Genomic DNA, 24,858 nt, shown 5'->3' with positions numbered 1-24,858 from the left:
AGATTTTTATTATTGTCATGTGGGCTGGTATTAATTGGGAAAAGTTAAATGACAAAATTTAGCACATACTATTAGTAAAGAAAGTATAGTCACAGTTTAAATGTGTAGTAAATTGCAAGTCAACGCGAAAGTGTAAATATTTAAATTAAACATTAATATCTAATTCAACGATAAATTAATTCATTACACAAATAAAAACAAGAATTAAAAAAGGCATTCGCTGAAAGTAAGTCACAATATTAAACCTGGTCTAGCCTCCGAAGCTAAATCACAGAACATCTATTTCTATTAACTTTCAGTTTGAGAACAACCAGTCATTGTGACAAGAAGGAAAAAACAAAATTAAAACTATAAATCATGATTATTACGTGACAGCCGTGGCGAAAATCCGAAAGCGTTCATAATCACAAACCATATTGGAGAGATTTGGAGCGCTCACTACTTGACTTCTAGTCGAAACATTAATGTATAGATTGTCACAGGTATTACACGTATTTATTTAGTAACAAATATATTTTTTGATATTAATAAAACACCGTGCATTTTGCAAGCAACAGTAAAGATAATTTGTTTCTGTAAACAACATTTCTGTGTTCGAGTGTACTTAAAAAGGAAATAAAACGTGGGAATTATCAGTGTAAATATCGATAATTACATTGATGATAGATACGAAATGTTTTACAACCAAATTATTTTATTTTTCAGAAGTGTATAAGTTTTATGAGCAATTACGAATTTAATGGATATATTTTCTTTAATGAAGAAACTTCACTAATAACATCAAGTAGATACATAATCAAGAAAAAACACATTAAAGAGCCTGCAACTAAACACCAAAGTTAATGACCATTTTACCACCAAATATGGACCTACGGTACAAATGTACAAGTGTCCAACATACGGATCATCCATATACGGTGATGTTTGACACATTATAGACGTGGGATGTCCCAAATGGGTGCATGGTGAAATCTTGGAGATCAGGTTTGATGGTATTCCTATTCGCCCACGTGGGTCAGTTGCTTCATAGTACGTAGGCATTGATTATACGGAAGAATGTTGTGTTTTTTAAATATTCTGTTGTGTTTTGGTGGTATGAAGTGAAGATATTGTGTCGTGAGACGTCAAAATGTTGATGGTTTTAGGGTTGTAAGTGTAAATGTTAAGTATGGGGTTCGATTTCCGGGTTGGGAAAAGTGTTATTGAGGCTCTTTTAAGTGGGGTTTCTCTCGCCCACTATGGGGCTAAAAATACCTACCCAACACGTTTTAACGTGAATGAACGCTAAGAAACCATTCACCTATAATGGCACATTTTTCAAATTAGTCACATTCATAATTAGAAGAATTCATAACGCCATATAAGAGGAAGGTCGTTTGAATAATATAATATATCTAACCAATTAATACAGAGGCGTGTTCCAAAATTTATTGACACCACTTCCTCTTATTAATGTTATTGAAATATCTTCCAAAAACGTGGTTTATAAAAAGCCTACTAGTCAACAGGTGGGTCTGACATAACGTGCAGTAAACAGAACTTGTTTTAACGGTCAGACTCCTACGCTATGGATTCGTGAATGAAGAGGAACTAAAACATACCACTACTAAATGATGATGGTATGTATGAGGTAAGCGAAGTGAGGTTGTGTCGAGAACAGATTAACATAGCTATCGAAAAACAATATTGCGAGAGTATGTATTTAAAAAAAAATGCATGTAATTAAAAATAATAACATTCAGGATAAAAAGTATCTCTTTATGTTCATTTGTATGTCAAACTCTATAGAATGATCCCAGATTTAAATCCAGCTAGAGGCAAAAGACTATTTAGGTCCAAGTGACCATCTTCTTCAAGAATAAGTCAATGGTTTTAAGAAACTAACACTGCAAAGGATAAATAGGATTCAAAAAACATAAATGTTATAACTAATTTCACTATACTAAAACAATACAAACATCTACAACAATACAAGAAGCAGTAGATCAATCAAAGCGATTTATAACGGAAAGGGTAAGTCCGGCCGCTGTCGGATTGTCAACAAACTGTGTGCTCTAGTCATTGATGGAGTGTCCTCTCTGTCTTAACAAATATTTGCACGGAAACCATTATCAATCAGCTTCACTGATCTTTGATACAATGGTCAGGGAATTATCGAAATTATCCTGGATGGAACACCTGAAGTTAAGCTTAAATCTGCTTTATTCGAAAGAGATGCGGCCCTGGTACGCAAAGGGCTTTAGAAGGAACAGAGATAAGTTTTAGTCAGTAATAGTCTGTCACTTCCTCACGCTGTACCCACAGCAGAAGAGGTTATCTTTACATTTTCTCACATAAAAAAGCAAGCCATTCAAATACTGTTGAGGAAATGGTACAACATGCAGGTGTCCTTTATTTTAAATAACAATAAATTCAGCTTGTCAAAACAACCTTAAAAGTAGTTAAGTTTGCACATAATAATGAAGCATAGATACTCGAAATGTCCGTCTGTCATAGCACAAAAAGTGACTAACGTACCACTTAGTACGACTTTGTTTACTTGAACCGATAGTATTGAAAGTCGGCTAAACAAGTTTACAGTTCATTGATGAAGTATTTCGTAAGATCATGCATATTGATGCTGCGTGGGAGTCGAACCACGTTCATGCCGCGAGAGATGATCAACTTTAATCAATTCTGGATATGGAGATAGTAGAAGATACTGACTTATTCTGGATGGTATAGATTTTTATGTTGCTGTTATGGTAAGAGATTTTTTAAAATTAGTTTTTAACAATAATTTAGGTTAGGGTGACAATAATTTAGATAACACTAGGATAAGTATCGAGGTAAGTAATTAATAGAATCTTGCTGGTTTATTTTCTAACATACGTACATACCTAACGGTAAATTGTACTGACAAAAAATGCAAAAAAAAGTTTAAATTAAAAATACACTTGTAGGAAGATAAAGTTATTCTTAAGAGGCCTTGACCAAATTGAACGTGACATTGAAAAAAGCCTTAGAACCATTTACACAAGAAATTACAACTTACACTGTGACAATGCATCTTGAGAAAAACAAGCACCTATTACATCCAGAACCGTTAAACAAACAAAACTCCCACGCGTCCAAAAACTTGAAAAACCTATAATCACATCCATCATTAAGTCGAGTACAAGTGCGTAATAACCGCGTTCTACTCGCCCAAAAACTGGCCTCACTACTGGCGCAAGTAACTGGCGTAATTGATTGTCAGCGGCGTGACAACTTTCGCAATATGATTGATTGAGCTGGTGGTGATCACGTGTCAGTTTTGACACATACAGTGGCGCCCTCTGGCGAGACTATTAAGAGATACTAGAACATAAGCTATTATAAATTGAAAGTAGTTGGTTGGTAGTTTGAATCAGATAGATACCTGAGTTTAAGCTATTGTTAGATTGAAAGTAGATGGTAGTTTGGATATCTGTGCTATGTTCAGTAGTTGTAAACAAAAGTAATGAATATTAACAAGTGAAACGCCCACTTATGGATGTAACTATTTGTCGACACACATCCAGAAACGCCTACTTATAGCTCACTTATAAGTTAAGATGTTGTATCTGCTGGCCGCATTATAAGTTAATTGAACTGTCTGTTGTAAATCAACTATTATAAATACATTTTTAATCCACATATTTCTTTAGTAATATAGTTACCGGCACGAATCTTGAGCTCTGACCTACATCTGCGCAGAAGTGATTTATTAGCAAAGAACCAATCCCGAGTGACGGCTATGACGCGATGCACTGCGGGCCAATCACCGCTTTAGCCCGCTACCGCGCCTCACATTATACCACAAAAGGGACCCAATAAATTACTTCTGCGCAGGTGAAGGTCAGAGCTCAAGATTCGTGCCGATAACTATACCTTACTTTTTCTTAGCCTTATATCTATTATTATCTATCTATTTTGCTTATACATAGTACCTATAATTTTACCGTGAAAACAAAATAGAAAAGACGAGTTCTTTAGTTTCCCAGAATTTTCCTTAAATTACCTTGCAAATTCATTATGCATAGTATTCACTTACAAGTATAATCATGTACAATAAAAATACCTTATCTGAAGCTTAAAACCTCACAAAGAATTAACAAGGTACAAAGCAATGAGCTACTCTCCAACGGCCGGTTGTTTCAAAAGCCTGGTGAGCTAGTACTTGTACCAGCACTGGCGCTAGTGGCCGCGCTAGTCGAGTGGCCAGTATTCCACATAATGGTGGCACGGGGTTATTGGGTGGGAGCCACCAGTTTCAATAAAATGGAGACAACTCGCCAACATATTTTTTTTTTCTACTGAAAATTTTAGTAACCTTATACTACATATTTTAGATTAATAAAGGTAAGTATAATTTAGTCTAAGGTAAAGTGTAATCAAATTGAGGGAAATAATAACGATAAAATGTCGACTGAATATGTAGAAGATCACAAATCATAATGCATGTCATTAAATATGTCCATATTTATAATTATGTAGTACTTTCATCTAAACAGGACAGTCCACAATGTAACGTGAATGATGGACAAGCTAGCCAACTGAAGCGCACTGGAGAGCTCTTGAGTGGTAGAGCGCTCACATAATGATACACGGACATAACTAGCTAATTTCTGAATATCATAAAAGCTTATAAACCTTAGGATGAATCCAGTATCTCAACTCAACTCAAAAAATTCTTAGCTCATCGGTCGTTTGTATGTATGTATTTCCATGTATATATTTCCATCGATTTTTTAAATACTTTTATAAATCAGTTACGTTCTTCGTTACAGTTATTATTTCGCAATGCAAGAAACATCAAGAAAAATGCTATACCAAAAACTCTCTATCACGTTGAACTGAAGAAAAATAGAAGAAAAAACAGTAAACAGAAAAATACACTTCCATTTTCAATACTACAGTAACCACAATTTAAGCGTCGCGTAGGACACAGCCCTCGAGGCGTTACAAAGAATTATTTTTATCTCGCCGTCAATAAATAAACGCGAAACCTTTCAACGGAGATGGGGAAAAAATATTTTGGGGCCAAACAAAGGCCTGACGAGTCCTCGGAAGGCCTCAAAAAGACCTCGCCCCAGTTATGACAGTGGATGTTACTGATATCTTATCTGTGATATTGAATTCTAAGTAACGTCTGCGAAATGTATTGGAAATTGAGTCTTCTCTTTTACATTTTTTTTACGAAAAAGAAAAACGAAAATTACAGCGTTGGGGGCTGTTTAGATGGTGTATTTTTATCGTTATTTTATAAAATGAAAAAATCTCTTAAAATGATTATGGTTTTCTTTTAAAATACGAACTCTTTCCTCTGAAACCACGCAGTTAAAATCCATACATCTCCTATTAACCTATTCCCTATAAAATATACATGAAACATTCTTCCATAATATAAAGGTATGCTTTTAAACTCTCATGCTGCAAGTAAAACACTAGTATCTTGCGGAGGAATTTGCAATTCAAGCAAAGTTGCTCCGCCAGCGAATGGACCGCACTAGTTACCCGACAGTACTTGAAGTGGGGAATAAAACGCCTGTAACTTTCACAAAGCATTGCGTGTTTTGTCCAGGAATATAACTAAATGAAAAAAGTGTGAAAAAATTGACGTGTAACCCAGATTAACTGCATTTTTGGAACTCGGTATTCGTGGAAATGTTCCGATGTTTAGTTTGCTGTCCTATGAGTCGCAGGCTCAATTCCCAATAGATGCAAATATTTGTGTGGCTTAAATATAGTTGTTTGTGTATATGGAGTATGTATTTGTGAAGGCACGAACAATTTCCAGGAATTTTACAGTTACAAATGTTCGGCAGTTCAAACTGAAAGATGTCCAAATTGGCATACTCGATTGTCTGAATAGATTTTGAAAGCTACCAACAATGTTGGTCTCAAACATAAGCTTGCTAGTAAGGTAAAGTCACATCTTACCCAGGGGAAAACAATGGACTTAATAACAATCTCAATGAACACAAAACTTGCTCCCCGGGGAAGCGCTGACCACAAACTCGTTCATTCAATGTTTGAACACCCTGTATTATTTACGAGTGTCGATATTGTTGCTTCAATTGATTTATGAGGAGCCGTCATTTACTGTTTACCTGCACTTTCTTACTGTTTTTGTGTCTTACGCCGTTCAAGCAATCTTAAGGGATAGATATCTCAAATCAAATGCAGTTTTCTTTTCAGCATCCCACTATTCAAGGAAGATGCAATTTCGCAAGCTCCAATTAAAACGACCACCAAAACGAATCAAGTTAATAAAAATTCCTCTCATTAAAGTCAGAGCAATCTCGAAAAAGATGAAAAAGATTCCGGACACAAGTGCAGATCGTCTGCGCTTTATAATCCGTTTAAACAGGAATCGAACCCGGTACTAACTGCTATAAAATACGAAGCACTTACCTGATTGGCTGGCTTGAGAGATGGCGGTACGGTTAGCCCCTAAACTCCTAATATAACGCCACTAACTTTTATTTGGTTATTTATTTTGCTGAACATACATTTTGTGTGTTTTCTTCGCAATTCTTATTGGGTTTGGGCGGCCATTTATCTTGGGGAAGGGTTGGTTGAGAAACCAACGAGATTTGTTATGTGCGTGTTTTTTGTGATTGTTAAGGGGAACAAAATAAATATTAATTGAGTGGAATGTGAATGCCGTAACTATGTATTGATTGTTGAAGTGTTAATTAGAGATATTTACGCCTAAGTGAGTGTAATTAGTTTTCTTACAGTTGTCAGTTTATTTTAAACATTATAAGATGATTTGGAATATCAATAAAAGTCATAAATAATGAGACCTAAGACAGAAAACTTCTCTACAAACAAAACCTCCATGAATTAAAGTTTTACAATACTAAAGTGAAAGTGACGTTAATTACAAAAACAATGCTTTTATTTAAAAGTTAAATAGAATTCAAGTGACAAAATCTATTTATCCTAAATATAACTCGACGCAGAAGTTTGAAACAAGTAAGTTGGTCGCACCTGCGACAAACACGACGCGACCGACACGACAGATGCGACACTCGGAGTTTCAGACTCGTCACTATTATGAACTGTATCTATTTTGACGTGAATTATTTAATTATACATTTCTAAAGTTTATAAAGATTGAAGTGTAGGTACCTAGAGCGGTATTTTTGAAACTGAATACCAGATTCGATTATTATTAACGCATCTTTTTGATTTTTTGATATTTATTAATTGATAAATAATTGTAGATTGTGTATGTATGGCAAGTTTCTTTTTCTAGATTTGTATTAATCTTTATTTATTTTAAAGTGGCTGATATATTCATATGTACAACATATATAATACAAACATATTTCCCATGGAATCTCGTGCAATAATAAAAGTAAGTTACAGTCCTTCTATGTGCATATTTCCATCTAAACCCAGCAAGATAATATTAAAACAATACATTTTTAATATAAATTGTTAGCGCAGAGAGCACTTTTCATAACTGGCTTGCACTATCTAGAAAATTGAACTTAATTATTGATAGCCATTCCAGTATTAAAACAATGAACTAGACTTTTATAATTTTGCGGTGTATCGCACTATATTGCTTGCAAAGCGTTTATACACTGGATGTTACATGCGGTTTTACTTGCGAAAAACAAAACTACCTATTTCGTGAAGCCGATCAAAAGAACGTCATACACAAATCATTTTTGTTAGAAACAAGTGGTAAATGAGATACACGTATTTAAGATAGCATGCAACGAATCATCATCTGCATAACTTTTCAAGATATAACGAATACGGTCGTCAAAAGTGACTAAACAAATTGCAAACGAGACATAAAATCCGGAACTCCACAGAAATAAGATCGGTAATAAAATGGTGCATAAATCACCTCATCTGGACAAACTCGGGGCAAAGCAATCCTTGAAATATTTCAGCTTCAGGAAGGAAGCTAGGAAAACTTCCTGGGCACTAGTGGCGCCCCCTGCCGCCGCCTTATTAAAACTTGCGAAACTTCGGTAATTGTACCCAGTGTACATTATTAAGGCGGTGCACTTTAATTTCTCAGCTTTTCTTTAATTAAAAGTGTATTGGATATCTTTTAGCAGTGTCTTCTTGATCTTCTTAGCTGGCAAATTGCTTTTTTTTATGTTATGACGTTGTGAAGTTTATTATTTATCAAGTTGGATGAGGTTGATTATTTGACAAGTTTAATTGAAACGAGTAGAATATCAGTTAAATCTTGGGATATGAAGATTATGTTTTAATGACTACACAGGTAATACATCAATTCAGTTTCTTCAAAACTTTGGCGCGTAGCTAGGTTTACTAAGCATATTATCATAAAGTTGGGTGATATATTCATTACAGAAAGCGTTTTCCTCATACGACGCCCTCAGCTTTTACGAAATAATAACATGTTCACTGAGCGAAAGTGATATTTCAGTCAAAAATGTATCATGTACGAAATTTAAAACGTTTTCAATCTATATTGGCTGAGTGAAATTCCATTTTTTGATTTTAGTATGTCATATGCCAGTCAGTTACACTAGAAAAATGTTATTGGTGATATTCTAACAACACAAAAATACACAGACAAACTTGGTCACTACTACTACGTCCCAGTTTTCCGTTCTGACAATAAGGTTAAGTACAAAGGGATAGTCGAACAGGCAGCCAATGAACGGCGCCGGCCCTTCCTGGCGGAAGCTGCCAAACGAGGGCCAACGGCATTGAAGGTAGCTGATTGTAGATCTCTGATTATTATCATTGTAGAATATACATACATATGATGTTATTGAATTTGGACGCTGTTTATAGATCGGTAAAATGTAGTCAAGGGAGACATAAATGTTTACCTATATCCTACTTATATTATAAATGTGAAAGGTTGTGAGAATGTATGTTTGTTATTCAATCATGCAAAAACGGCTGCACCGATTTGATTGAAATTTGGTATGTAGATAGGTGATACCCTGGATTAACACATAGGCTACTTTTTATCAACACACCACGCGGGTGAAGCCACTGGCGGAAGCTAGTAACTTATAAGTCAATGCCTAGGGAATGTGTAAACTATAGCATAAGTTCAATTTATTTAAGAGACTACTATAACACTCCCTGTATTTTATGTTGATATGTTTTTTTGAGAGATTTGATTAAAAGTACAGAAAAAATAAATGCTTTTCTGTAGTTCTGATCAAATCGTAATTATATCAAACATAATTCGATACGTTTACATAACAAGCTCTTACTTATAAAACGTAACGAAATAATTGTAACCGAATACACTCGAAACGTAACAACGTAAATAAGTATTTAAGATAGAGGAAACTTGATAATTCTTTATGGAATCGATATGATTTCCATTGTCTCAAATACCTAACTCGAAGTCAAATATTTACTAAACTGCATACATACTTAGCTCAGATACATATCCGAAAAATCGTCTTTTCATTTCACGTATTAATTTTATTTAACCTTACTTTAAAATTGAAATCTAAGTAAAAGTAGTATAGATAGTTCAACTCAGATTTGCGCGCGCCCCTATGTGTGCGTCGGCTTGTAAATATACAACTTTCATTCGTGTGACAGTGACGTCGTCCGAGCATGACGTGTTCTCATCGCTTTTTGTTATGGGTACAGTCGTATACGAAAATGTCTAGTTCTTCACGGAGAAAATGTTTTAAGGAGTCAGATAGCGTTTCAAAAAAATGAAACAACATTCAAAGCTTTTTTTTATTACATTTTACAGTTTATCATTATTTTCTCATACGGCTTTTCAAATTGACATTGACAGTATCTAAGAAATAAATGAAGTGAAATATCTAAGATGAATTAAATACTCCTTACATATTTTCTAGCTCGGGGTACGCGGACAATAAATAAATGTGTGGACTAAGAATTTAAAAGACCTATAATTTAGTATAATAATGGAAACAAAATGTGTGGGGAATTTTAAAAAATTATATTGCTTCGCATAATGTCGACCAAAATAAGACGGAAATAATGAAACTCATAAATGAACGTTTAAGTCAAATTGATGAAGGGATGTTGGGTAATACTTGTCGACATGTACAAAAGAAAAAAGAAGAATACTATAGACATTTTGACATGGAGTCAGAATTTATAATTAACATTGGTGAAAGTAGCGAATCCGAAAATTTATCATTTGATTTTTCAAGTAGCGATACAGAATCATTATAAATAAATAAACTAAATTACGTAATAACTGTACTTTGAACAGCCGTATACAACCCCTAAATAACTGTATTTGTACCCGACTGTACCTCTTGTCACGCACACAAAGTCACTGTATATGTACAAGGGTTACCCACACATAGGGCCGCGCGCACGACTGAGTTGAACTTACTATAAGTATACTATATTTTTCTCATACCTTTTAACTTCTACCGACTACTACAATTTTTTTTTTACTTGAACATAATTATGTCACAAAACATAATAAACTTCAAAATACTCTAAAAAGACTATCACCAGCCGATCCATACAAGATCATTACTCACAGAACACCACCTAACATAATAATCAATTAACAACTACACCCAAAAACCAACCTTACTACATAAACCTTAAAGTCTATATTTGCATGTAGCGAGATAATTCAAGGTAGCACCCTTATATAATAACAATTCCTCATTAAAGCATTTCCCGAGTCTCAAAGACTCCCCTTTGCTAAAAGCGCAGGTACGGATAGCAACAGAATTTACCGCGGTAACTAACAAAGATGTCGCACCCACAGTTTCAAGTAATGCGAGCATAACTTAGGGCTGGCTACGTACTTTAAACTATATTTTTTGTAAGTATCTCCAAGTATTTGCTATGAAATATTAACCTAACTAATTTTCTTACTTCAATCAATGTATGTATGTCACCCTCTCATTCAAAAATTGCTGAACATATTCGAGTCCAGCTCTGGGCAGAGAATCATCTGCCTAGCCTTTTCCCTACTATGTTTTTAAAATTAATAAAAAAATAAAAAAATGTTGGAGTCGGCCTAACCAGATGCAGCTAAGTACCAGTGCTTTGGATAGAGAATGGTAATAGTAAATTCATGCTTAAGAGTTCTGCAAAATAACGCAGAAAATATTCAGAATATTCAGTAATACACATGCAATGTTCCGCCACATATTATGAAGAGTACTAATAAATAATTCACGTAGTGGTAGCAACTAAATCTACTGCGGCGTGTAACTGAGATTGCAGGTGGGTACTTTGAGACTTGCAAATACATGTAATAGGGCTGTCAAAACGCATTTTTTTTAGTAAAAAAGTTATTTTACATTAAGGAATTCAACTTTAAATAAGGAGCTTTATTTTAAAACTAGCTTCTGCCAGCGACTTCGTCTGTCTAAGATTTGGACTTTGTGCAAAGAGAGTAAGGAATAATAATCACCAGCCTATCCAATTATCTAAATCTATGCGTACCTAGCCTATTATGATGAGTGAGAGTGTTATAAACGTCAGAGTAGACAAATATAATCAGAAAGCTTTGAACTGCTTAGCTATAGGAAGTTACACGTGTTATTGTGAGTCAACCATAAAAGATAGACATATGCTGTCATGGAATATTTTTTACGTAATTTTAAGGGGAATATTTCCGTCACACATGGTTTCTATATAGCTTTAACCATTAAGGCTGCACACGCAACGGAAGCTTAAAAAATGGATTAACTTCTCCTGTTTTCCCAACATTTCCCTTTACTACTCTGCTCCTATTGATCGTACCGTGATGAAAAGTCCTATAACCTGCCCAGGTGTATGAAGAATAATTGTACCAAATTTCGTTAAAATCCGTCAAGTAGTTTTTGTTTCCATAGCGAACATACAGACAGACAGACAGACAAAAATTTTACTGATTGCATTTTTGGCATCAGTATCGATCACTAATCACCCCCTGACAGTTATTTTGGAAATATATTTAATGTACAGAATTGACCTCTCTACAGATTTATTATAAGTATAGATTTTATGATTTGTATCAACTTCCTAACCTTTTCCCAACTATGTTGGGGTCGGCTTCCAGTCTAACAGGATGCAGCTGAGTACCAGCGTCTTAAAAGATTTTGCAACTTTTGATTTATATTAAAAAAATACATTTGATTTGAAGGTGACCTTCAACGCTCGCAAAGTTGCTAATGTACATTAACTTGTAGAAGCTATCTGCTAAACACAATATATATAGCAATTTGTTCTTTTTTGTTTAATTTGACCCATTTTAATAAAAGAAGGAAGCAGTTTTCAAATTATTTAATGGTAACTTATAAATAAAACATCACTGTTGTGACAGCCCTACCCTGCAGCGTGTTCCGAGCGACATAGCAACAAATGACGCGCCGCATCCGCGCGACGTTTGCACATAAACTTCTCATACTCCGGGAATTATGAACATTTTACCTCACTCACTGTTCATATTTAAACGTATTACTTTTAGGAGTATGTAATGTAATACATTGTTAAGTAAATAATAATAAAAAAAAAGATTTTTGCGACAAATTGCAATTCTAATCTGTTCAGTATCATAAAACATATTTTTCGGTGCCTTCCATTAAAAAGCATGTTAATTATTTACACTCTAAAAGTACCTTTAAAAGCTGCAGTTACTCGTATTTCTTAATTACTGAAAACACTTAAGAAAGAATGAGTACCAATATGCTTTCTTTTGCTTTAGGAGAGATAAAAAAAACAAACTTTCGTCGTGTGTTTTTACTATTGAGAACAATGCGGTAATAGTATACTTTGACAATTAGGTATATGGGGTTTCTCATGGCGTTTTCCATGGTATACTTACTCTCTGTATACTTATTAAAGTTAGTAAGGTTATCATTAGCTTTGTGATCTTATCAATAATTATGGGAAAGTTTAGACGACAAAAGGTTGGAGACAACACCTTTTTTATAAAATTACTACTTATTAGTACTGTGATTACACCTGGTAAGAAAAACTTGTAGTAAAAATATGTTGCACTTTATAAGTACAGTTTCCTAAGTCTCTGACAATTGTGTACATAACATTGTACCACACATATTTTTTAAATTCTTCTACTTCTAGTATAAACGGTTGCATCTGAGCATTTTTATTACACGGAACGTCTGCTTATCTAATCTCCAACCCAGTTCAAGTATCCAATACACATCGTTGTCTCACTATTTGGGTGCTGTCTCCTCTTAACGATTGCCGACATACAAAATGCAGCCACAATTTTAACGAGCTCTCCAAAATATCTGCCAGCCAAAACCACCCAGACATACCTAGAGGTAGATGCACTGGTACGTATAGGAAATGCGTTTCATGAATATCCCGGCATGTATTTGTGCTAACTCTGGCAGCTTCCATTATGGCGGCAGATGGCGCCACTGATCTATAGTGGGATATTTCCAACGCGAAAACTTTTCGTTCATCGTATAGTTCGGCAACATTGAAAAGCTGGTATTTGGGAGTGGATCATATTGACAGAGCTTTTCATAATATTTGAATAAGTATGATTTATGTAAAGTAGGTCGTATTTAGGGTATTATGATTGAGTGATGTTCTTTTTAGGTTTGCATTTGAATAAATATAGCCAAAAAAAAGTATCGACTGATGGTCATAGAGAAATGTGTTATTTGTCAATTTGTAGGATTTCGATCGAAAAAAATTGTTTAATTATTTTATGCACATAAACCTCACTTTCATGTAATCTTTCTACAATTCAATTTTAGACATGTTTTCCAACATTATAATTTTTGCCAACGTAATCTGTGGAAATTTTGTCAGGATTGCATATTTACTGTGTGGTATATTTGTTTATTGTATATGTTTGTTTCCCAAATAAATTAAAATTATTTATTTTCCTACATAAATACTAACACTTTAAGCAAACATCCGAACAGCAACAAGCAAATGATTTAGCAGCATGTAAAACTGGACACAGCTCAGAACAAAGTTTAAATTGCATATGTAGATGTGATCAGCGCACCTGCAGACCTCGGGGGAGTGTCTCCTGTTTACCGGCTAACGAGGAACTGGGGATGAAGACTAGCACTGGAAGGTGGAGAACTTTCTAGAAATTGATGAGAGGAGATGGGTAGAAGGGTCGAGAATATTGATGAATCATTTTGAAGAAGCGGTCATCACTCGTTTTCGTTAAAAGAGGGTTTGTGTATGTCAACACGTTATAAACAACAAGTTGCATATAAATATCAATCGATATGTTTTGTATAAAAACATCGAAAGAGTAAATATGAATAGAGAAGCGGTATGGGAACGTTTATCTAAACTTATAATCTAATTTACCTTTATGACTACCAATCATGCCAAGCGTAAGCTTCATTTTTTACCTGTAACAAAAAAAGAGAATAAATTAGTTTAAAAGTATATTACGTATCTACTATTATTATAAAGAGGTATTTTCAAGCTAAAATATATGCACGTTCATATTGATTGATCTTTTGAGTTAAGCCTCAATTCTTCTTCTTCTCAAATATTCTGTCTTACACAAATCTAGATATCGAATTCCATAGAAACCAATACACAGCAGAATAAAATCAAAACACAGCACATACACACAGCCTATATATTCAAAATCAGATTTCCTTTTCTACATACAGAGTAGGCAAGTTCAGTAAGTAGTTAGGAACAACTTGCCAAAGGAAAAACTCCCGAAGGAGCCTTTTAATCAGTAATTCTCGTAACTACCGTAATGGCATGTAAGTTGGATCTTCTGCAAATAGTTTTATATGGATACGTGATGTGGATTTAGTTGGTTGATAGGAAATCGAGCTGTCTACATAATAATTTATCTAATGAAAATTAAAAACCTCGATGTAAAATACTGTGAAAAGTTTTTTTTTTTTATAATTATGATGATTGTTTATTGAAAACATAAAAATATTGAGCTTAAGAGACTGTAATACGTATTTTTACAATTCATACATTAACAGATACCAAATTAATACACGAAAAAAACTCAATTTATTCAAAACTAACGTACGCAATACAGCTGTCACTAACAATGGCGGCCATCTTGTTTTTAATCAATCACTTCCCGCCAAACGGGAGTGATTCGCTTTCAAATAGGTTTTTCTATATTTGTTGTAGAATTGGATCGCGTTTTGTTGACACAAATTATATTATAATACATGTTATTTCCGTGATTGATTTTGATATTTGTGTTTGCATGATTTCCTAGGGGATGTTAGGATTTTTGTATTGACATAATATGATGGTGATATGACCGCCATTTTGAAATGTTATTACATACTGTATGATTCAAATGTGTTTTTGCTGTTCACGTGGTATGCAATAGAGAGCTCCGTACTATTGTAATATTTCAGAAATGGGATGTTTTTCTGCTAGCAATAAGAAAATAAGTCATGACTGTTAAAATACCCATAATGTCTTATGTTAAACATATTAAAATATTTCATGAAATTCCCACACAACACATTTGGAAAATTTAATTTCAACAACAATGGTAAGGTTCACGCAGGCTTGCACGTAGATGGCGCCACGGAGCGTCATTAGTGGGTCGCACTTCCGTTTCCGGTGGGTCCCGCCCAGCTTCCGGCCGCCCGCCCCATTGTGGTGAAGCCTCCCGATTGTTGCTCTTGTTTTTCAGACATTTTATATGTAATTTTATGTCATTATGGTCTTAAAAATATATCGAGTTGTTTTATTTTTAGAAGCGATTGCATCTTTATTCGGCATGGGAATGATGGCTCTCAAGAATGAGGATTTAACAATAAAAGTTCGTCATTGAGATACTTTTAGGCCTTTTCCATTACGTGAGAAAGGAAAATATGAGTGTATCTAGCTTCGGCCATAGTAATGGTGATAGAAAAATACTCAAAGTATACATTTATTTATATTAAGTGGTACGATAGACGAGGACAGACAAGAAATATTTTGAAAAATCTATTTTCTGTCTATTATATTTTCTAGAATGTCGTTCACAACCTTGACCTTCACAGAAACTGCAGAAGGTAGGCAGAAACTTAATTGATTCCTTTACATATTTACGCTTCGTTTAAATATATTAAAAATGAGATTAAAACTATATTATTTTCTGAATTTAATAATCAAATTGATTTGACATGCGTTTCAATGCGTAGAGAGAAATGTGTTTAAATAGCTGGAGTGTTGGCTGAGGAAGTATCTTCGGTGAGTTTACAACTCACTGTTGGGTCCAAGGTTCAACTAGGGTCCAAGCAATATGATGAAGATCAGGAGGAGCCTTTGGCTTCTCTGCCTTTTGGCTGTGGGGATCACAGCCCGCCCTGATAGCGGTGAGTACTATTTCCATAACTGTTTGTTTTGACTGCTTCGAACTGGCCTTTTCTCGTACAGAGAAGGTATGTTTCCGTAGTTAGACACTGAAATTGGTCCGGTAACTCCTAAGATTAGGGCGTTCCAGACAAACTCTTTACCTTTATAATATTAGCAGGCATAACAAGTTTGAATAGTGACATAGTCAGATATATTCAATCGACACTCATTGTTGAATTGCTGGTTCTTTTGATCATCACAGATTTAACACATGTCATCTTATAATTGATTCTAAGATGACATGTGTTAAATTAATGTCTTGTCTTAATGTCTTCCTTTGATTTATATACTGAATTTTCTTACATTAGCTGAGCCGGCATCATCACCAGTGAGTGACGAAATCAGATCCGCGCAATTGCTCGGATCTTCATCATTAGAATCAGGTAATACATATTTTTCCAATCCATAGCATCGTAAAGAAAGATTTAAACTTAGACTGTCATAGTGTTTGGGTTTAGAACTATGTTAGGTTAGCGTGTGCTTTTCTGAAAGCAGAACATCGGTGAAGAATTGAATTAAAATTTTGAGAAATAAGAGCTAGTGTCAGGCCAGAAAAGAATACATGTCATTCTATAAAACTACTTCATACAATATTCTTAATGCGTAACTTAATTAATATTGACATCGTTTATTTAACAGACGAAGCAGCAGATACCCCAGATGACTCAGAATCCAACGAAAGTCGCATGTTCAATCCTGACGAGCTAATCAGCTTCGCTCCGGGTAAGTTTGCAAAAATAACAAGTTACAATAAAAAACATCAACCAGCTGTCATTTTTGAACTTGAGTTGCTATAAACTGAATATGAAATTCCCAATAAAGATTTAGTCAATTCTAATAATATAATTTTTCTTTGTAAACAGAGCTGTTACAAAAATGCCGTACGGAAGGTGACATGTACTATGAGAAGAAGGGCGGCATATGCTATGTATGCGCTTGCTTCAACAGCATAGGACGCTTGTACTCCAAGTGTGCACCTTGCAACCTGTGCCCACGTAAGTGCACCATCATTCATTACATTTTCAACAGTTACAGTGAAGACGGGATGTAACCTTATATTAATATTTCACAGCGGCACAGCTACCTGTACCTTTCCCGAGTCCAGGTTAGTGATGTGATCAATGTTAATAACGGTCTGTTCTGTTATGCCCTTATCTTTAGTCTACTTTAATTCTTAGTCTTCTAGTTATTGCAGCAGTGCCTTCGGATCACCATCTATGCCTTTGGTTCTACGAATGGCGATATTTTTTGACTGTCGTACATTTTGTCGATCTACAAAACATTATTTTTTATAGTAGTAAAGGTCTATTTCTAGTTCTCCGTCGAAGTACGGTTTTTTTTTCTGAATTTTCAAAACACAGTTTTCCCTTATAATGGGCTCATTAACATGTTACATGTTTGCAGTACCTGTGCCTTAAATATATGTACCAGGTACTTTTACTAATGGACATTATATTGATCTTTAGTCAAGATTAAAACTTAGAACCAAATTGATGAATTCTAAATTTCTTTCAGAAATTGTCGAAATAGTTTTACCCCAATCAGGTATTCTTTTTTCTGAAATATTTTTTTTGTTAATATTTATATTCTAATCCAAATTCCTAGTGTTTTATTATGTATATAAAACTGACAAACACCTTGTCTCAATTATTATAAGATTGATTTATTTGAAAAGCATACTTATATGGTGGATAATATCTTACAGAAGTTGTTCCTTCGCCGCTTCCTAATCTACCAGGTATATTTTGGTTTGAGTTTTATTATTTGTTAGGAATTATTTAAAAACTGGTATTCAAAGTGTTTTGTTAATTTCAGTTATTATATCACCAGTACCACCTGCTCCAGGTAATTTTAATGTAATTCTACTGAGCCTGTATCCTTATGTTTACTTCCACATATTTTCAAAGCAATATTCATTGTACCTATCTGAAATGAGTTTTCATATTTTAGATATTTGCTCATGCACCAATATTTTGTTACCAGAATCTCATGTACACTCTGACGCGCACGCAGGTACTCCAAATTCCTTAGATCTTTTAGTACGATAAAATCTATTATACATTTGACAGTTTAATGTCTTTCTTGTTTTTGTTGGAGTTTTGTAAAAGTTGGGGTAGTTATATTACCATTTTGCTTTATTTCTCATCGTCGGAGTAAAATTTTATCTGATTGCTTAAAGAATTGAGAAATTTAATAGTTCTTAGAAGAATGTGGGTGTACTTCGATGAGTTTCAAGCTCAAATCACATTTTTGTATTCCATTATTTACAGAAGTTCTGCCAATACCTCTGCCTCCTGTACCAGGTAAATTAATTACTTAAAACTTTAGTCCCCAGAGCAATGTGGTGTAGTTCAATGAGTCAATTTAACTATGTCTTATAATTATAAGAACAAATATTCTTTTGTTATTCCTAAAAGTGGATATAATTACAGGGCCACCAGCAACTCCAGGTATTTGATAAATTGATGCTTTCTAAATAGATCGGCTTTTTAATTCAAGCTGTGGAATCTAAATTACCTTCATCAGCATTCAGTTAAAAACTGACGTTTTTTTAAAGCAAAGGTTTTTCTCTTACATCTTCAAGGTTGGTTGCCTCTTCTAAATTTTTATTAAACTTAATTTTTACCTTTTTTAATGGTGTATGAACGGGATCCGTCATCTACATGGGTTAATGCCGCTTTTTATTGATATCGGCAACTTTGACTGAGTCTTAATTTTTACTTGAGGCATCAAGTATAAACACTAAGATTGAGGTATTTAATTCCTCCTTTTCTTTTACAGAGCCTCGCCCTCTTCCTCCATCACCGCTGCCAGGTAAATTATATTCAAGTCTTTTACATTTACCGTTCACTTAATATCTTTATTTACTCTATCATTCCAAAACTAACTTAATATGGATAAATATTTTACACCTCATATGTTATTTATCTAGCTCTATAATGCCATGATTGAAGTGACTTTAGTTCTAAGATACCAGTAGGATTTTTTGTTTGTATTTAAAGCAAGGTCCGTAAATTGATTTATTTTCTTTCTAGTGTTACCGATACCGTTACCACAGCCGCGTAAGTAACAACATCTTTCTTTTTTTTGTAATAATCTTTCTGATTACATAATTGCAATCACTGATGACGCCATGACAAAAACTTGGGTAAAATATTAATTAAAAAAATTAATCACTGCAAAATATTTTAAATAAAAGAATACCAAAACTTTGATTGATTCGAGTTTTTTTGAACAGAACCAGAGCCAGAATCAGGTACCCAATTCGTTTTCAGTTTTTTTTTTTAACAATCGGTTTTTACTGAAAAATATCCCGTATCTGTACCCGTAAAATTACAGATCTCTATAGTTTGAACGACACTACAAAAGTTTTTTCTGTAGTTTTCTTTTAGTATTTGAAGACTAAGATAACTTTACTGAGGTTGAAAACCTTCATTCTGTATAGTTGTATGAAAAGTTTTTCAACAATTATATCATGTTTATCTGTATTGTTTTCTTCAGTGCCGTTGCCGCCAGTGCAGCCGTTGCCGATACCACTGCCGCCACTCCCACCACTGCCACCATTCCCAATACCTCGCATTGAACCCATTCCTCCACCGCCCCCTGCACCTAAGCCGAAACCTCAACCATCAGAGATATTGTACTGTAAGTAAACAAGTTATTTTCCATCCACCATCGTCATTATTCTCATTTTTCAAAATTCCCATATATAGTCTAGAGAGTGTGTGACTTAAAAGAAGCTTTATGGATAAGCCTTAAAATGGACCACTGACGTACACTGTGACTGTGACGTAACAATTGAGTTATCCGAAGAACGTTATATAATATCTGAACAATATCACCGGTCAAACATATTATGCTCGGGAATTTTGTAAAATAAGTGAAATCGTAGCATTCCGCAGGGTCATAATAATCTACCTATTTTATTATCTACATAACTAATTTTTATATAAACTTCAGGTCCACCTCCTATGTTCATACCTGGACCACCGCGTCCATACCCAGTACCGGTACCAGTCCCAGGTAAACCCATATTGGTACCTGTACCCGTACCTGTACCTGTTCCGGCTGAAAAGATTTTCATTCGCGGGCCATCTGTACCTGTCCCTGTACCAGTGGAGAAGAAAGTAGCTGTACCATACCCAGTTGACAGGTAACAGCATACAACAACAACAAATTATTGTCGTTTTGTTTATATAATGATGTTTTAACAAGGTAACTGTCCTTGACTAAACACAACCCATATTTCTCATTGCTAAATATAAATACAACATGAGAAACAAAACTCAGAAGTATATCTCAGCAACAAAGCTTACAAAGAAAACACAAAACTAATAGAGTGTACGTTTTGTTCTGAACAGGCCGTATCCAGTTCCCTCCCCGGCTAAATTGGTACCCTACCCTGTACCAATTATAAAGAACGTGCCAGGACCTGAAGTGAAAGTACCGGTACCTGTACCATCTCCTCCTATCCGAGTACCTTACGCGGTGAATCGCTACATCACTGTTCCTGGCAAAGATAGACTTATACCTGTACCAGTACCTGTACCGGTACCTGTTAAAGTACCTGGAGGTAAGGAAGTAATATTTAACAAAGATGAAAAATACATTTCTCTTCTTAACTTTCTATAACTTATGATTAATTTTAAATTTTCTTTACAGAAACTAAATACTACCCAGTACCGGTCATCCTATACGTAGGTAAGAAAGCGCCAAAATTAATAAGCAATATGTAGTAGTATTATTTGTGCAGTGTAGTATTATTTTAGATTAGATTAAATAGATTATAATTTTATAGATTAGATTATAGATTTGGTTTAATTATTCTTTAAGTTCGCGAAAAGAGACCGTATTTACTTGAAAGCCCTTGATAAGATCCGCAAAACTACTTTATTTTCAGCTCCCGAATGCAGGACCCAAAAACCGCTGGTACCATTCCGCGTGCCATCCGAACCGTGCGTGATCTTCGTCTGCAAAGTTGTGTACAACTACGTCTACATCGAATCGCAACCTGACCCCAAATGCGTAATAGGTAAGGATTGATATGACTATTGAGAGTACAAAATTGAATCATTCATGTAAACAAATAAGATCAAATATAAATTGGATGACCAATTTACCTGCATATGCTTAAAGTCAAATGTTTCTATATATTTTTTCCTGTTTGAAGCATAATACATATAAGATTAAATATTATGTTTTAAGTGGTTAATGTTCAACTTGCAATTTATACTTGATAATGGTAAAATGGCAGATCGTAATTCTCAAATTTCCTGTGTGCAATTTTCAAAGCGGTCATTATAATAAATTTTTGTTTGTCTGTAATAATGAAAATACGAGCACGTCATTAAGAGCTATCATTGCAAGAATCTAGTTTTGTATATTTTTTTTTAACTTTTTTAAACAATTCATACGTTTTTTAGTACCATCAGACGACTCGGTAGCACGTAAGTATTTACACAAAAAAGTTTGAGATTCAGACTTGATTCACATAACACATGATGATTTAAGAATCGTAGCTAAATTGATAGCATTAGTTGTTCAGATGCAAATATTTAATAGTTTTCAGATCTTATTTATTTCGTATTTAAATTCTTTTTTTTTTCAGCACCACCACCACTAATCAGTCCCGGTTGGGGTTCATCCACAGCTATAGCTAATGCTAATGCTAACGCTGGCTCCAGTGGGTACGGATCTAGTGACGCCAGCGCATCAGCCAATGCAAATGCGAATTCTGCTGGTTTATATCCAGGAGCCTACGGTCCCTATGGCTTTTTCCCTGGTTCCAGTTCCAGTGCGTCAGCTGATGCTTCAGCCAACTCTGGAAGCGGAGGCTACGGAGGATTAAATTGGGGTAGCGCTAATGCTAATGCCGCTGCAAATGCCGCAACCAACGCTGGTTATGGAAGTGGATACAGTTCAGCAGAAGCTCAAGCCGCAGCTAATGCCGGATCTGCAGGTTTACTAGGTGGATGGAGTCTAGCTGACGCGCAAGCAGCAGCTAATGCCGCAACATCAGGCTACGGAGGCGGATACAGTTCAGCAGACGCTCAAGCTACCGCTAATGCTGGATCATCAGGTTTAGGAGGTGGATGGAGTTTGGCTGACGCGCAAGCCGCTGCCAATGCTGGATCATCAGGCTACGGAAGCGGATATAGCCTAGCGGATGCCCAAGCCGTAGCTAACGCCGGATCAGCAGGCTATGGAGGCGCATATGGTTTGGCAGATGCTCAGGCAGCAGCTACTGCTGGTTATGGCAGTGGATACAGCTTGGCAGACGCTCAAGCTGCAGCAAATGCAGCGGGCTATGGAAATGGATACAGTTCGGCAGACGCAAACGCTGCTGCTAATGCTGCAACTAATTCTGGCTATGGACCAGTGATAAGTAGCTATGGAGGAGCAAACGCTAATGCCGCTGCTAATGCAGCAACTAATACATGGTTAAATGGCTATGGGGTAGCAAACGCAAACGCTGCTGCTAATGCTGCAACTAATTCTGGCTATGGACCAGTGATAAGTAGCTATGGAGGAGCAAACGCTAATGCTGCTGCCAATGCTGCTACCAACGCCGGCTACGCACCATTAATAAGTGGCTATGGAGCAGCCAACGCTAACGCAGCTGCTAATGCTGCAACAAATTCATGGTTAAATGGCTATGGAGGAGCAAACTCTAATGCAGCTGCAAATGCTGCAACCAACGCTGGCTATGGAGGTGGATACAGTTCAGCCGACGCGCAAGCCGCAGCTAATGCCGCATCATTAGGGTACGGAGGTGGTTACAGTTCAGCAGACGCTCAAGCTGCCGCTAATGCAGGATCATCAGGCTTTGGCGGTGGATGGAGTTTGGCTGATGCCCAAGCTGCTGCCAATGCTGGATCATCAGGCTACGGAGGAGGATGGAGTTCAGCCGACGCGCAAGCCGCTGCCAATGCTGGAGCATCAGGTATTGGAGGTGGATACAGTTTGGCAGATGCCCAAGCTGCAGCTAATGCCGGATCATCAGGCATAGGTGGCGGATGGAGTTTGGCTGACGCGCAAGCAGCTGCTAATGCCGCATCAGGCGTTGGTGGGTACGGAGGCTACAGTGATGCTAATGCTGCAGCACAAGCTGTAACTAACGCCGGATCTGGTTATGGAGGAGGTTACAGTATCGCAGATGCCCAAGCAGCAGCCAACGCTGGAGGATATGGTGGCTTGGGAGGTTACAGCGATGCAAGTGCCGCTGCACAGGCAGCTGCCGCCGGCTATGGTGGATATGGAAATGCTAATGCTGCTGCTCAAGCTGCTGCTCAAGCTGCTGCTAACGGTTATGGTGGATACGGAGGCTACGGCGATGCCAGTGCAGCTGCCGCTGCCGCTGCTGCTGCTGCTGCCGCCGGCGGCTATGGAGGCTACGGTGATGCCAGTGCCGCTGCTGCCGCCGCTGCTGCAGCTGCTGCCGCCGGCGGCTATGGAGACGCTGGTGCAGCGGCTGCGGCTGCTGCAGCTGCCGCTGCTGCTGCCGGAGCAGGCTATGGAGACGCTAGTGCAGCGGCTGCGGCTGCCGCGGCTGCCGCAGCTGCGGGTGGTGCAGGCGGCTTCGGAGATGCAAGTGCAGCTGCCGCCGCCGCCGCTGCCGCTGCAGCAAATGCTAATGGCTATGGTGGCTATGGAGGATCAAACGCAATTTCTCAAGCATTGGCGAACGCTGGCTTCGGCATTCGAAGCGGGGAACCAGATGACCAGTCTAGATCCGGACAGTTAGATGAATCAGATGATCTTATAGCTTCACAAGAAGCTAGGAAGAAACGTAACACTGAGCAACGCAAACCCAATCTCAGAATGAGAGCCTAAACCGAATATCAGGAACTTTCTAGACTTGTAAGTAGTATTCAACTAAATACTATCATCAAAGAAAATAAACCAGTTTTAATATTCTAGTTACGTCTTTAATATTGCAGTAACTACTCATTTATTGGAGATACCTAATTATAAGTTTTAATAATTATTGTTCTCTTATTACAGACCACAAGTCAACACAATGATCTCTCGACAAACATGGCATGAATCTGGAATCGATTTTGTTTAAATTTAATTGAAGCATCTAGAAAATGACGAGCAAACTTCATACTTATATGTATCTATAATAAAGCATTCAGTGGGTTACAACTATAGTTTTATTTGCATTAGTACTAAGGTTAACTTTTCTAAATTAAGTCCTTTCCTTTCAATATAAACTCCAAGTATAATGATTGATACAATATATAAGTTGGGTAATTCCGTACATGCCACTTTCAAATATTAAATCAGTCTGGTAGATATCAATCTAAAATTCGATACTTTGTATCATGACGTATTTATGAAAAATAGTTCAGTCCTAAACCAAGGAAACTTCCAAGCAATCGTTCTGCTCACCTGAGCGATATCACCGATAGCGATAAGTGACTGAATTACCTTCTAAGTAATAAATCTAATACTCGTAAGTCCAACTGACATCTAGACAATAAATTACTCCGAAACAAATTGAATCACACGCACTAATACATTTAGTAATTACGAATATAGTAAATC

General features: G+C 36.2%; 1 protein-coding gene and 1 pseudogene across 1 annotated transcript; one reads left to right on the top strand and one right to left on the bottom strand.

Annotated features, from left to right (window-relative positions):
• LOC124641066 overlaps positions 1-24,858 on the bottom strand; it is a 425,796-nt pseudogene that overhangs the window by 102,141 nt on the left and 298,797 nt on the right.
• LOC124640994 (spidroin-1-like) lies at positions 16,116-24,453 on the top strand. Its single transcript, XM_047178998.1, has 15 exons — positions 16,116-16,268; positions 16,617-16,691; positions 16,948-17,031; positions 17,172-17,303; positions 19,090-19,122; positions 19,344-19,370; positions 19,810-19,953; positions 20,269-20,461; positions 20,670-20,881; positions 20,971-21,009; positions 21,209-21,340; positions 21,732-21,755; positions 21,917-22,774; positions 22,979-24,168; positions 24,313-24,453. Exons 1-14 carry the CDS (start codon positions 16,196-16,198, stop codon positions 24,139-24,141), a joined length of 3,189 nt encoding a protein of 1,062 aa, XP_047034954.1. The 5' UTR covers positions 16,116-16,195; the 3' UTR covers positions 24,142-24,168; positions 24,313-24,453.

The sequence above is a fragment of the Helicoverpa zea genome, chromosome 21, assembly GCF_022581195.2.
Source record: "Helicoverpa zea isolate HzStark_Cry1AcR chromosome 21, ilHelZeax1.1, whole genome shotgun sequence".
Taxonomy (NCBI): Eukaryota; Metazoa; Arthropoda; class Insecta; order Lepidoptera; family Noctuidae; genus Helicoverpa; species Helicoverpa zea.
This window is presented reverse-complemented; position numbering and strand designations above follow the sequence as displayed.